The 14,532-nt window shown below is 33.4% G+C and overlaps 1 protein-coding gene across 9 annotated transcripts in view; it reads left to right on the forward strand.

Moving 5' to 3' along the window:
* The window catches only part of AKAP9 (A-kinase anchoring protein 9), a 157,312-nt gene that overhangs the window by 92,704 nt on the left and 50,076 nt on the right, over positions 1 to 14,532 (forward strand). For 6 of the 9 annotated variants that reach the window (XM_041728301.1, XM_041728305.1, XM_041728306.1 and 3 more), the window contains 3 exons: positions 11,655 to 11,817; positions 12,632 to 12,844; positions 14,081 to 14,119. In XM_041728301.1, the coding sequence (XP_041584235.1) occupies positions 11,655 to 11,817; positions 12,632 to 12,844; positions 14,081 to 14,119 (415 nt within the window). Of the gene's footprint in view, positions 1 to 7,563; positions 8,019 to 11,654; positions 11,818 to 12,631; positions 12,845 to 14,080; positions 14,120 to 14,532 lie in introns of those variants that run through there. The other 3 variants (XM_041728303.1, XM_041728308.1, XM_041728309.1) reach the window with 2 other exon arrangements.

Below are 14,532 nucleotides of genomic sequence, written 5' to 3' on the forward strand. Positions count from 1 at the left end.
ACTTATAAAGGACTGGCTAGTTAACTTATAGAATGTCCCTCAATTTGGATTTGTCTGATATTTTTTTATGATTGCATGAAACTTACACATTTTTTACAAGAATACCACAAAAGTGATGTGCCCTAATCAGTATCATACCAGAAGGCACATGATGTTACATATCTTATTAATGGTGATGTTAATCTTTTTTTTTTTTTTTTTGGTAATGTTAATCTTGATTTCTTGTGGTATCTTCTGGGTTTCTCTACTATACTATTACTATTTTAACCTTTGTAATTACATACCTTGGAGGAGGTACTTTGAGATTATGCAAATATCTTGTTTCTCCTTAAACTTTAACCCAGTAACTTTAGTATTTATCGGTAGATCTTGTCTGTACAGTTATTACTGTGGTATTCTAATGGTGATTTTCTATTCTCCTCATTCCTTCTTTTATTATTCCGAAAGAGCTAATTTTTCACTCACATTTATAACCAGAATCCATGGGGCACCTGGGTGGCTCAGTGGTTGAGTGTCTGCCTTTGGCTCAGGTCGTGATTCCCGGGGTCCTGGGATTAAGTCCTGTGTCAGGCTCCCCACAGGGAGCCTGCTTCTCCCTGTGCCAATGTCACAGCCTCTCTTTCTGTGTCTCTCATGAATAAATAAAATCTTTAAAATATATAATATATTATGTGTGTGTATATATATATATACACACACACACACACACACACACACACACAAATAAAATCAGGATCCATATGGACTCATGGCTATTTATTTTTTTCAGTGGGTTATAATTCAGTACTATAGTAATTGGTTCTGTTCCAGCTTTGGCATTGAGGACTCTTTCAGGTTGGCTCTTTTGAAGTGCTTGCTTTTTTGAGCACTGTAAGTGTAACTATCAGAGGCTCCAAACCCATCTTGTGTTATTTCTGTCCTAGCCCTAGAATCTAACATTCCTCTAAGGAAATTAGGGTCCTCTTATCAGATAATGATATTTAGAAACCAAGATCTGGATGCTCTATGAACTCGTTGTTACTAAAGAGTCATGACTCGTAGGTCCTCTTAGTAGACTGTTGAAAATATAGGGGGTATATATATAAATACAGATACGTATTTATTTCTGTATCTTTATGTATGTGTGTGTGTGTGTATATATATATATATATATATATATATATATATATATCATATATATATATATAGCAAAAATGTTAGTTCATACATTACGTCTAATTCTGATCCAGTACCATAACATTCATTCTACCCTTCCCCTTTTCCTTTGTAACTTTGTTCTTGATCAGTGAGAAACCAGGGTTTCACTATCTACAGTATTTTTACTTGTTTGTTTAGCCATATATACCCATAAAATAATTTCACAATTGCTAGCCTATATCCCTGTGAAGAACAAATTTATTAGAGTACAATGTTTATGTAAGTACTTTTTGTCTTTAGCCTTATATAGTCAAACTACTGTTTTTCAAAGTAGGTTAACTCTTCTCCCTCACCCTCTTCAATGTGGTTTTGTTACTCACGTTAATACAGTTACAATCATTTGTTACAGCTTTTATTCCATTTTGAGTTTCCCCATTTTCTAAAAATTCACAAATGGTAAATTTCACTCTTTATATGGGTAGTTCTATCACTTGTGACAGATGTATAGAGTGTATATCTACCACCACAAACATGGCATAGAATAGTTCCATCCCCCAAGACTCCCTGGTGCTGCTCTTTTTTAGTTAGCCCTTCTTCTACCTCCTGCCATTGGCAACCATTGGTTGCTTTCTATCCTCCATCTTTTATAGTTGAAGGATGTTCTACTTTTACCAGACTGTTGTAAATGAAATAACACATTATGTATTCTTTGGGATCTGGCTTCATTGTCTTAGAGTGCATGTAAGGTTCATCAATGTTGTTGCATGTACTAATAGTTTCCCTTTTTATAGCTGAGGAGTATTTTATTGTATGGATGTACCACAATTTATTTAGAGGATATACAGATTGTTTCCACCTTTGGATCATTAGAGATTTTTGAGTAACTGATCTAACTTACGTTTTTCAAAAGGATTATTTGGACCACTGTGTCAAAAATAGACTGAGGGGGTGGAGAAGTCTAGAGCAGAAGCATAGAAACCAGTTAGAGTAATTACTTGCCCAGATATACAAGTTAGGTGGTGGAATAAGAATGTGAACTAGGCTGTCTGGCTTCAAATTTTGTGCTCTTTAACTGCCACTTTTTCTGCCCTTTGAAAATGAAAGGAGTGAATCACTTTGTCAGTTAACTACTGACTGGTCATGTTATACACAGACTAAGGAATAGATTTTGAAATCTGGGGTGTCACTTGTAACCTTACAAGAGTAGTTGGATAGAGTAATGGAGGTGAAACTGTAATTCAAGAGAAAATGAGAAGAAAGGAAGTAAAGACTTAAAAGACAAGTAGACTAAGTAGTAGGTCAAGAAGAAAATTTGAGTCAAAGGGTGTAGCATATTAGTGTAAACCAGCATGATGTGTATGAGGATAGTGGATAGTTTTGTGTTACAAACATCCAGGATAGAAGGTGGGAAACTGGTAGAAGGTAAGAGCAGAGGAATAGCCTCTGGTTACAGGTCAAAGTCCCATGTAGGCTAAGGTAAGGTGTTTTAACTTCATGCTATAAAGTGTGAAGAGTCATTGAAATATTTTTGTTGAGAAAATAATAATACCAAATTTTTGTTTTAAATTCCTCAGGCAACAGTGTGATAGGTAGATGGGCAGGAAGATGGTGAGGAGAGATGCTGAATGTAGGGAAGCAAGACACATTTAGAATATTCCAGGTAAAATGTGATAGAGATCAAGCTAAGGCAGGAGGGAAGTGATTTTAAAACTTTTAAGAAACTGAACTTGATAGAAATTAGTGTGACTGATCAGATATAGGGGATAAGGAAGAGGAGAGGAAACCAAGCATAAATCCTTGGTGTGTTTCATTTACTGAGATAGGAGATGCAAAAGAAGTGAGTGATGAGTTCAATTTTCGATAATCTGAGTTTGAAATACATAGTAGAAGGGGCATCAAGTAAAGATATTCACGAGAGTCTAGAGTTTTAGTAGAACTGATTGGAAGTTGTCTTCCCTTTAAGATATTTGAAGCCATGGTCTTTAGAGTATGTACAGAGCTATTTTTTGTGTTTGTAAATGCTTACATTCAAAAGAGAATAAAGGTAGGTACATCTACAGAAGAGATCAAGAATGAGAAAAAAAAAAAGTCAAGAAAATAATGTCATAAAAAGCCAGATAAAGAATGATCTTCCAAAAGTTGTCTTTACTATGGAAAGTCATAATTGCTGAGAATTTAGTGTCCATTGGATATTTCAACTTGAGTGTCATCAGTGACCTTGATGAAAATAGTGTCATGGAATTGGTAGAGGAGAATTCAAAATTCAGAGAATTGGAGAAATCGAGACAGTTCTGTTTTCTTTACAGATAGTAAAGAAAAGCTTGAAAAGGGGAGAGTTTTTTTTAAGGTTAGAATAGTGTACATTGAGTAGCAATAGAGAAGTTGAAGATTGCAGATCAGAAGGGATGGGCTCTCTGGAGGCCAGGTCCTTGAAGTAGGTTAGGATGGAATCTAGAATACAGGTGGGAGGTGTGGCATTTGAATCAGGAAGACCTTCCCTCATTTAAGATTGGAGAAAAAGATTATTGCAGGTTATTGTGGGCTTATGTTTGAGATGGAGGAGGAGTTCATTGAAGTCTCCCTAGTCTAAGTAAATGTCAGATATTCAAGGTTCTTTCTTTTTTAATGGTGTGGATTTATATGTTGTGTGATTTTAGTAGAAGATGTATGATTAAGCCTTGTACTTCATTTTAAGGTTTAGTTTGCTTTAGTTTCTATAGATACATTCTGCTTCAATAAAATAACTAGTGAGCATTTTCATTACAAAGTATCAGGGTATCTATCTTATAGACTGATTTCATAATATCTATTAAGAATATTTTACTTTATGTGTTTCATTTGACAAGTGATTTGCCCTATAGAATGTCCAAATCCATGTAATGATACACTTATTATTGATGAATTATATTTAACATTTGCCCAGACAGGCTACCATAAAAATTAGGCTTATATTCAAACTATTACAGATTCCTGTTGGTTACGAGAGCTTTTATTGTAATATGAGGAAAAGTGCTTAGAGACTACCTGCACACCCTTAGAAAGATAATCTCTTTAACATAATCTGTATTCAGTAGTCTCTTTGTGGTTCTGCAGAAAAGTTATCTTTGAGAGTATGGTTTCAGATTCTTCATTTTTGAATCAGGTAGAAAAAGAATTCAGTCTGTTCGTGGGAGTAGTTTTTCAGCAACTAAAGCTTTCCAGAACTCACAGGTACTATCAAGAGATACCTTTAGGCCTCGGAAAAATTAATGAGGAACTTACTTCCACAGAATAATGATTTTGTAAATAACTCTCATGAGTTTATTATCATTTTTGAGAGTAATGGAACCTAAGCTGCATGTTTCTGTATTTTCTCAGAAAGGATGAAACAGTTTAAGATTTATCATTAAGTTTTAAGCATAATCCAAGTGTTGAAATGCATTTTGCCATTAGATATTTCCCACAGTGTGCTTATATATATATATATAAGCATTGTTCAGGGCTCTGTCAGAGTACTACATCCAGTATTCAGCCTCTCTATTAAATAACCTAGAGAAACAAGTAAATAAATCAATACCCAAAAAAGAGGAACAAAAGTGTTTTACAATTTGAGAGAAATGTTTATGGGAGAAGAAGGTTTAATATCTTGACATTGTAAGATTAAACTAAAGCTATTTAGTTTGGGAAACATAGCTCTATAACCCAAGTTAATAACCTTCGAAATATGCACTAAAATCTTGATTATCTGGAACCTGGGAAATGAGCTAGTCTGGATAATTAGAAGGGTATCTTCCTAAAAATTGAAGTCATTTTGCTTTAACTGCTTTTGATTGTGAACAGTTTTATATGCTTTCTAAAATAAAAAATGGAATACAATTTGTATTATTCTAATGCAGGGTAGTCTGTCTGAACATTAATTAATATACTATCAGTTAATACAACTGTTATTAAGGGAGCTATTTGCCCCTATCTTAAGTCGTCTTTATTGCTGTTTTGAATCCCGCTTTCCCTCACTAATTTTACTGTTTGGTTTGTGGTTAGTGTCATTCATTCATTCATTTATTTATTTATTTATTTATTTATTTATTTATTTATTTATTTTTAGTGTCTTTTTTTTTTTTAAAGATTTTGTTTATTCATAAGAGACACACAGAGAGAGAGAGGCAGAGACATAGGCAGAGGGAGAAGCAGGCTCCCTATGGGGAGCCTGATGCAGCACTCGATCCCAGGACCCTGAGCCAAAGGCAGATGCTCAACCATTGAGCCACCAAGGTACCCCGTTAACCTTAGGTTAACCATAGGTTAACCTTAACCTATGTTCCTAGTTAGAAGGCGATACATCTCACTTGTAGTTTTGGCCTTAAATGGATGAAAACAAGTTTAATATGCTTTCAAAAATGGGTAAAAAAGATTTTAATTTAGGGTCATTTTTTTGAACCTGAATTAATATAATACATCATCAGTTCATATACTGTTGTTATGAGGGCTGTTTACCTCATTCTAAATCATCTTAATCTGCTACTTTTTTGAGTCTTTTTCACCTCCCTGTTTTTTTTTTTCTCTTCATTGTAGCTAGTTATTATCTTGACCTGAATGTTTCTATTTATAAAGAGATACTTCTTACTTTCAGAGTTTTGTTTTTGCTTCAAATAAGAAAAATTGTACACTAGATTATCAAAATAAACTATAATTTCCAGAGGGAGCCAGGAAAGAGTAATTTGAGAGCTATATGATATGGTAAGCATGGATGCTGTCCGTTCATAAAGCTGAGCAGCTAGGATATGGACAATTTTGTATCTGCTGAAGATCCAGAAAAATCAGATGTAGCTGAACCAGTATAGGGTTGGGCCTCCATTTTGTGCAGATATTAAGACTTCTTCACAGACTAACAGATGGGCTCACACTGAAAAAAGTAATAAACAGAAATTTGTCATTGTCTAATCCAGTATTAAAATAGACAGCTGCACCTCCCCCTCAGAGCATTTACCTGTAGATTCTGGGTTTTCTGTAGAAAATTTTATTTACTTTTCCCTAATTTATTACCTACTATGAAGGCTTTGAGTGTTTGGCTCCTTTATAAACAATTTTGTGTAGTGAAAGTGGCTATAAAATGGATTTTTGTTGCTACCACCCTCTTGCTTTAGTATGGGGTTTTCCATAGTAGATAAAAGGCTTTAGTTTTATGGGTTTAGGATATTTAGTCACTGGATAGAGAAAAGGCACCACAATGAAAGTTTTTTCATTTATTTGAAACAACTCTCACTATTGAGGCTCTTTTGATATTAAAAAGTAAGTTGTTCATCTTTTAAAATTCTATATGTCTAGTTTATTCATTGCTGCCGACATTTCTGGAGCTACTAGAAGACTATTATATGCAACTTGCATTTTTGAGTTTTAGTCAGAGTTTGTAGGATTCCTTAAGTGGTATAATTACCAAACATCTTACATATAATGCAGCTTTTTAAAGAGCATTTTTTCCCTTAACCTTCACTCTGAAAACAATTCAATGAGGAAATAGGTTAAAACTGAACTATCTGTATTTAGTTCTAGTGACTGCTGAAAAGAATATTATTTTAAGGAACTAGCAAAAGGAAATACTAAGTATTCCAGAAATAATTATGATTATTCTATGTACTTTAAGAACTACTTGGTAATGTGGACTCAAACCTACTTCATTTTACATTTTCAAATTCAAACATTTTTTTTTAAGATTTTATTTATTTATGAGAGACCCAGAGAAGAGAGGCAGAGATATAGGCGGAGGGAGAAGCAGACTCCCTGTGGGGAGCCTGATGTGGAACTCCATCCCAGGACCCTGGAACTATGACCTGAGCCAAAGGCAGACATCAACCACTAAGCCACCCAGGCGCCCCAAATTAAAACAATTTTTTAATAGGATGGAAAAATACTAGCTTATCTTAGAAACATTATAAACTTGTCTAAATACCCTTCTCAAAGCTCTGACGTGGAACTTGGATCCTGTTAGGCAAGCTTTTTTTGTGGGCGTATTAATTCACATTCCACCTGTCAGTACCTATAGGTAAAGACATGAAACCACACCCTCTGTTCTGACCTTTTCCTCAGGGGACACTGACTAGAATCCTTTGGCTCAGCATGACAGGCTATTTGAATAGCTCAGTTGAAGAGCTTTTACTTTTGAATTGAGTGAAGCAGCAAGAACGGAAATAATGTTGCAACTACATTTCTCAGGACTGCTACTATGGAGATTTCCTTGACCTTCCCTGCCAGGTTCTGTTTGGGAGGCTTACTTATTTCCAGATATATCTGCTACTGAAAGCAGTTTTATGACTCGTCTAATTAGATACTTGTATTTTCATCTTTCCATTCTTTAAGGATTTAATTAATTATTCTGGTTAAGAAGGTATTTGCCTGCTTTTATTTTTGTTGTCTTTGTTTTTGTTTTGTTCTGTTTTGTTTTTTTTAATCAAAACTAATGGAAATGTAGTTTTTTAAAAATAGATTTGTGGGGTTTTTTTTCTTTTGTTGTTTATTTGTACAGATTAATGCTTATTTGATGGTACTAAAAAGACATTTTCCTACCACTATGGTATATCTTGATAAACTAAAAAGAACTTTTTAATGTAGAGAATAACTGTTAAAGCAAGTGAGGAAAATTGGCAACTGCACCTACTAGAATGGATTCTTACAGTACCTACTTGGCTACTCTCAAACTCAGTGGCTCGTGGTTGGAAGAACAAGATGAAGACATTTACGAGGTTGAATCTCGTGTGCCTTTACCACATCCTTTTCCTCTATGTGAACATTTGGATGAAAATAACTCTATAATAATTAATACTTCTATTTTTCATTTTATTCATAAAAGAAATGGACACATATTAAAGCTTATTTCTAAAATTTCACTGCCTACCCCTCCTTATTCAGTAAGTATAAAAAATCTAGTTTCTTATACTTTGTTTATACTTTCAGTTTTTTATACAGTTAAAAAACCTGTATCATAAAAAAAAAAACTATCATGAGAAATGAACTTTAAATGTCCTTAGTAAGGCTAAATCGAATAGAATCTTGCTTTATTATTGTTTCATGTGTTACTACTCTTTTATCCTGGATGTATTGAAGAGCTAAATTTGGTCTCAGAGCCCCAACTTGGCTATGTTTTTTATTCCAGAAAGCAGAGTGAGATAGTATTACAGTTTTCCATGCCAGGCAAGCTGTTTAAATAGATCTTGCTTGTCCTTAAAAATCTTGCTTTTAAATGTTTGTGATCTCAATCCTGAGTAAAAATGAAATTATAATATTTGAAGGAATGAGTGTTGTAGTACTTAAAACAGCTAAGTCAATTGAGCCAGTCAGGAGATGTTTAAAATCATATGGTATATTGGCTGTACTTCAAGACCAGGAAAAAGAAAATATGGATTCTAATTTTAATTTTCTTGTTAACTCATAAAGGAACTTATTTTTAATATCCCCACCAATCCTGTGAGGAAATACTGTATTCTACCTTTTATGTGAAATGTATTTTATAGACATTGTTGAGTATTTAGCATAGTTAGCATTTCTGGTTTATTTAACATGTAAGTATGTTGTGAATGATTCACTACAAGTTATCCAGTATAACTACAAGTTATCCAACACTTTTTATGACTTTCATGGCTTTAATTATAATACACTAGCTAATATTTAACAGGCCAGATGGTTTTCAGAATAGTTTTTTGTTACCTCTCCTGAGACTTTTGTATTAAAGTGACAGAATAGTTATTAATGTATACTCTATACTTTTAATGTAATGATAAGTTTTTTATTTAAAAATACTAAATATAAATTTGTGTGTATTTCATATTGTTAATATTAGATATATGTATTAGGAATAAATCATAGCTTAACCAGTTAGAAGAGGCTTTTTAAAGAGTAATTAGGGTGCCTGGGTAGTTCAGTCGGCTAAGCATCTTGTCTTCAGCTCAGGTCATGATCTCAAGGTCCTGGGATAGAACCCCATGTCAGGCTCCCTGCTCAGTGGGGAGCCTGCTTCTCCCTCTCCCTCTCCCTCTGCCACTCCCCCTGTTTGTGCTCTCGCTCTCTCTTTCTGTTAAATAAATCAATAAATATGTGAAATCTTTAAAAAATAAAAAAATTTTAAATTAGAAAAATATAGAGGATTTAGATAAACATTTGAAGGAAGTCTCTTATTTCAGTAAAGTGCCATTTGCTATAATAAATGAAATTTGGTTGCTAACTTTACTGTATTTGATACTTCTAACATTTTTGTTTTGTAAAACTGAGTTATTTCTTCTGGTTTTATGGTAAATATTTAAATGTACTTTAAGGCTGCTTTGTATCTTGTCAAGAAGTAGAACATTAGATGCAGAAACTTAATTTTCTTATCTAACTCAAGTATTTTGTTATAAATGCTAAATGCCTTGTTGTGTTTGTATAGTAAATTTGAAAAAGGAAAAAAAAAATCCTCCTATCCCTCTTAATAAGAGCTTTGAACGCTTAGAAATTTCATGTATTTACCAGACAACTATTTTGTAATGTATAGAAAAAAGCTACAGATCTACCTATGTAGAAGCAATTGATATGTTTTGAAAATATAGGCTGTGGCTATATTCAGAAGAGTAGCTATATATAAATTAGTTTATACTTATGGTTCTGTTTCTTATAGTAAAAGTCAGTGTATGTTAGTTATCTACATTTAAAGGAAAATATTATTGCCAGTCAAAAGTAAAAATATATACATAAAGCTTTATTTTTGTTGAGGTAACAAGGATATCACGGATATTTTAGGAAATACTTTGTGATTTAAGATCTATGTCGTTATCCAAGTCTTAAATGCAAATTCATATTATCCCCAAGTAATAAGCTGCGAATAATGTTTAACACATCCTGTTAAATAAAACAAGAATAATCGCATACTAGATATTTTGGAAATTGACTTATTTAGTATCTCTAAAATCTGTTTGCTGTGGTAAATCCTAAGATATGAAGAGCAGAAGTCTTTAAGAATAAAATACTCTTAAAAATCATGATTTAATAATACATTATTGATATTTGATTGTAAATTAGAAACCATTACTTTTGATTCATACTTTAAACGTAAAACATGGGTAATATCTTTCTAATATACTAAGTACTTTATATAATTTTACAAATTCTTACAACATTGTGAGCCTATCATTAATGTATATGGTAACTGCTTTTTAAAGTTTTTTCAACAGTGTTAATGTTATAGGACTAAGTATTAGAAACATTTGAGCTCAGTTTTTTCTCAGGTAGTTGTTTAAATAAAAACAGGGACACCTCAGTGGCTCAGTTTTTAAGCATCTGACTCTTGATTTCAGCTCAGGTCATGATCTCAGGGCCCCATGTCACACTGTGTGGTGGGAGTGAAGCCTACTTAAGATTCTCTCCCTTTCCCTCTGCTTCTGCCCCACTGAACTCCCGCCATCCCCACCTCCTGCTCAGTCAAGTGCTTTTTCTCTTAAAAGTAAAAACATAAGCAGGTGCTGGTAGTCAGAAGTTCAGAAAACTAAAGCAGGGACAGCATTTCTCTATAATTTCATGGAATTGGTAACAGTGATCACTGTTTTTTAAGAGCTTTGGCGGGCAGCCCCCGTGGCTCAGTGGTTTAGCGCCGCCTGCGGCCCAGGGTGTGATCCTGGAGACTCCTGGAGACCCTGGATCGAGTCCTGCATCAGGCTCTGTGTATGATGCCTGCTTCTCCCTCTGCCTGTGTCTCTGCCTCTCTCTCTCTGTCTCTATGAATAAATAAATAAAATCTTTAAAAAAAATATTTAAAAAAAAAATAAGAGCTTTGGCTTGAGTGTATTTGACTATAATTTTTAAAAATTGTGTAAGAATATAGTCATGCCAATAACAGCATTTTAAGGAGGCTGTATGTATGTGTAATTATAAGTAATGCCTCTATATTCTCAGGTTTTCAAAATAAATTTGAATATTCATATAGAGTCCTATAGATGTTTCACAGATGGACAGAAATAAAAGCTTTAAACGTAAAACATGGTAGTATCTTTCTAATATACTAAGTACTATATACGTGGCTTATAATAATTTCATTTTGTTGTGCCACTATAATTTTGTTAATTGATGATGCTATATTAATCATATATTAGTTTCTCATAGTGTATAGCAGGAGTCCACAGTCCATAAATGTTAAATATAAAAGATACTAAGTTTTTCATAGACTACAATTACAGAAAATTCTTTGGAAAATACAAGAGCTTCTGTGTCACTAACTTTATATGTCTTTCTATTTATATAAAGTGGTTTATTTCCAAAAGAGGCATTTTTTTGTTTAATAAAATTAGAATACATATCTTACAGAAAGTTGTATGTGGCTAAATCTACTTGTATACTGACTTTTTCCACCTACTAATGTCAGCATGCACTAGAAATAATAAATGTCTAGAGTTAAACAGTATGTCTTTATTTTTTATTTTTTTATTTTTAAAATCATTTTTTTAAGCTTTAGTGGGGAATGACCTTGGCATTCCCAACACTTTAATTGTCTTTCTTCATGTATGCTTTCCCTCCTTGTTTAGCTTGAACATGCGAAAGTTACACAGACAGAGTTGATGCGGGAGTCATTTCGACAGAAACAAGAAGTGACAGAGTCCCTTAAGTGCCAAGAAGAATTGCGAGAGCGCCTTCATGAGGAGTCCAGGGCCAGGGAACAGCTGGCTGTGGAGCTCAGTAAGGCTGAGGGTAAGCAACCTGCCCTTAGCAACTGAGGGTGGAAAAATTTCAAGTTTAAAAATAGAGATTTTTTGATGCAGGCCAGATTTGGACATTGCCAGATTGGACATTACATAATTTAGAGTGACCACTGAAATGTAGTTGGAATTTGTCTTCAGAATTTCTCTAGGCAATTTTAAAAACTGTGTATATTTTTAATTATTGGAAAGAATAGAATTACAGAAACCATTAAAATTTTTAGAAAAATATAGAAATAGATGATGGTGATTTAGTACCATGATCTCACCACTCTACATCAAGTCTCCTAAGTTAGCAATGAAAAGGCTGAAGCTACAAGATGTTAATAAATTGTTCAGGGTCACCATTAAGTGGTGATGCCAGGCTTTATGCCTCCATACTGTTAGCAAACACTGTTTATATTCTCCATACTGTTGTGGGTGTTGGCCTTCTAGTGTCACTTAAAATACCAGCTTTCTCTGATATATTTAAAATGTGATTTGGTTCACAAACATCTGATTTATATTAAGCTTTCCAGGAACCTGTTTATGTCTGTGTAACAAAGTGAGTTACACCTACATGATGTGATACATTAGCACAGCAAAGTAACAAAGTTCAAAGGAACTTCATATTTAGGCACAAAGGTTAAGAAAAAGGTTTCATTGAATGTACCATAATTGCTACTATCATCAGCAGATTCATTCAAAATATTTAATATATTGGAATGAAGTTTTGCTAACAGTACACCTTTTATTATTTATAGAACACCAAAAGGTAAGATTTGAAATGAGTTATAATCCCATTCCCTATTAATTTTATCTTATAGGTGTCATTGATGGTTATGCAGACGAAAAAACTCTTTTTGAAAGGCAAATTCAGGAAAAAACTGACATAATAGATCGTCTGGAGCAGGAATTGTTATGTGCAGGTAATAGACTACAGGAATTGGAAGCAGAGCAACAGCAGATCCAAGAAGAAAGAGAATTACTGTCCCGACAGAAGGAGGCTATGAAAGCAGAGGCAGGCCCAGTTGAACAACGTATGTATTTTTAGACTTTGTATAGGAAACATTTTAAAAGTTCAAGATGGTTCTTTTCCGTTTCATTGCCTTTATTCGTGTATTTTATATAGGGACTGAAAAATTACAAAACCATCTCCTGCTTTGTTAAATGTTTTGGTAGCCGACCATGTGGAGTCAGGGTTGGTGTGTTTGGCTTATTTTTCCTTTTTGCTTTCGCAGATTTTAACAGGAAATATCTCAAACTTCTGCCTTAAGGGAAAGCTGCATATAATGAGGAGGGTCTTTTTTAAACTGTAAGATTGTTCTTCTAATAGCAGAAAGGCAGTAAAAATGTTTACTTCGATTGAATAACTAACAAAACTGACCCAATACTAGTAGCAAGCAGGTCGGGGGAGATTTCAGCCTGTAGAGAATAGATTGAAAAGGTCAGTGACTCTTAGAAGCAGGCTGACATCTGGTTTAATCTGTGTAGGAGTTCAAAGAAGATACAATTTATAAATAACCTTTAATCTTTTTCTTAAATGAGAAAGTAAGCACGATATCTTAGTTTTTTGGCAATAAAAAGCCAGTCATTATAACAGTGGACCTTTACATTATTTTTCATATATTCTCACTTTTATATTACACAGGCAGTTAGAATTATAAATGTATAGTTTCATCAGTTGAATTTTACCAGTTTAGAAATACAGCATACATTTTTGTAATATGGTGCAGTTGTTTCTGGTGTTCAGATTTGTTTAACACAGGTTTAGATTTGGACTTTTTAATGTGCAAAGTATATATATCATACATGTAAAATATTCAAGAAATAGTGGGACATCAAAATATTACCAATGGAATCACTTCTCGGCCTTTTGGCTAAAATCAAATGAAAATATTACCAATGATTTCAGCTTTTACTTCTTCTTTTGTGTTTATGTTATCCCATTTTATTATTTTTTTAAAAGTAAAATTATGCATTTTGTTCATTCCATTGGCTGAGAATCGCTCTATTGTACAAATACAGTATTGTACAAAAAAAATAACAAAATGTTACAAAATAAAAAAGTACAAACTGCAGCACTTAATAAATATGACTAGAAGTAAAGTGGAAATGGGATAGATTTTAGGTTGAGAAAATTGTTTGACCCAGCAAACCATACAAGATCTGTTTACAGACATTTTTATTTGTACATATGTATTATCCTATTTTAGGAAATAGACATGTAAATTATATTTTTGTTCTGTGTGTGTGTTTTCTTTCTATTCTTATAGGACTAGTAAATGCTGCAGTCGATGCAGCACCTGAAGCAGGTGTGTTTATACAGTTGCATGGCCAGTCTTTGGGTGGTAAACTTACAACTCCAAAATTTGGGTGACCCATGGATTTTCAATCACATACTCTACTTTTCCAACTAACGTACCTCTAATTTTGCTGTTGTGTTTCATACTTACAGTTTTTCTCTTTAACAAAAAACTTTACTTACAAAAAAAATACAAAAACAATTTATATTTGAAATTAACAGCTGAGATTTAGTGATCATCATCTTATATCTGTTTTTCCACAAAGCTTACGACCATTTGAATTTTTTACTTAAACTCTTGCAGTCTATAACTTCAAAATGCTCTTTCTAAATCAGGAAATATAAGATGATGATAACAATAGGATCAATGACATTTAGTGAAGTAAAGAGACTTTCTGGTTCATTTACTCTTGTATTAACTTC

The sequence above is a fragment of the Vulpes lagopus genome, chromosome 13 (genome assembly GCF_018345385.1).
Source record: "Vulpes lagopus strain Blue_001 chromosome 13, ASM1834538v1, whole genome shotgun sequence".
Taxonomy (NCBI): Eukaryota; Metazoa; Chordata; class Mammalia; order Carnivora; family Canidae; genus Vulpes; species Vulpes lagopus.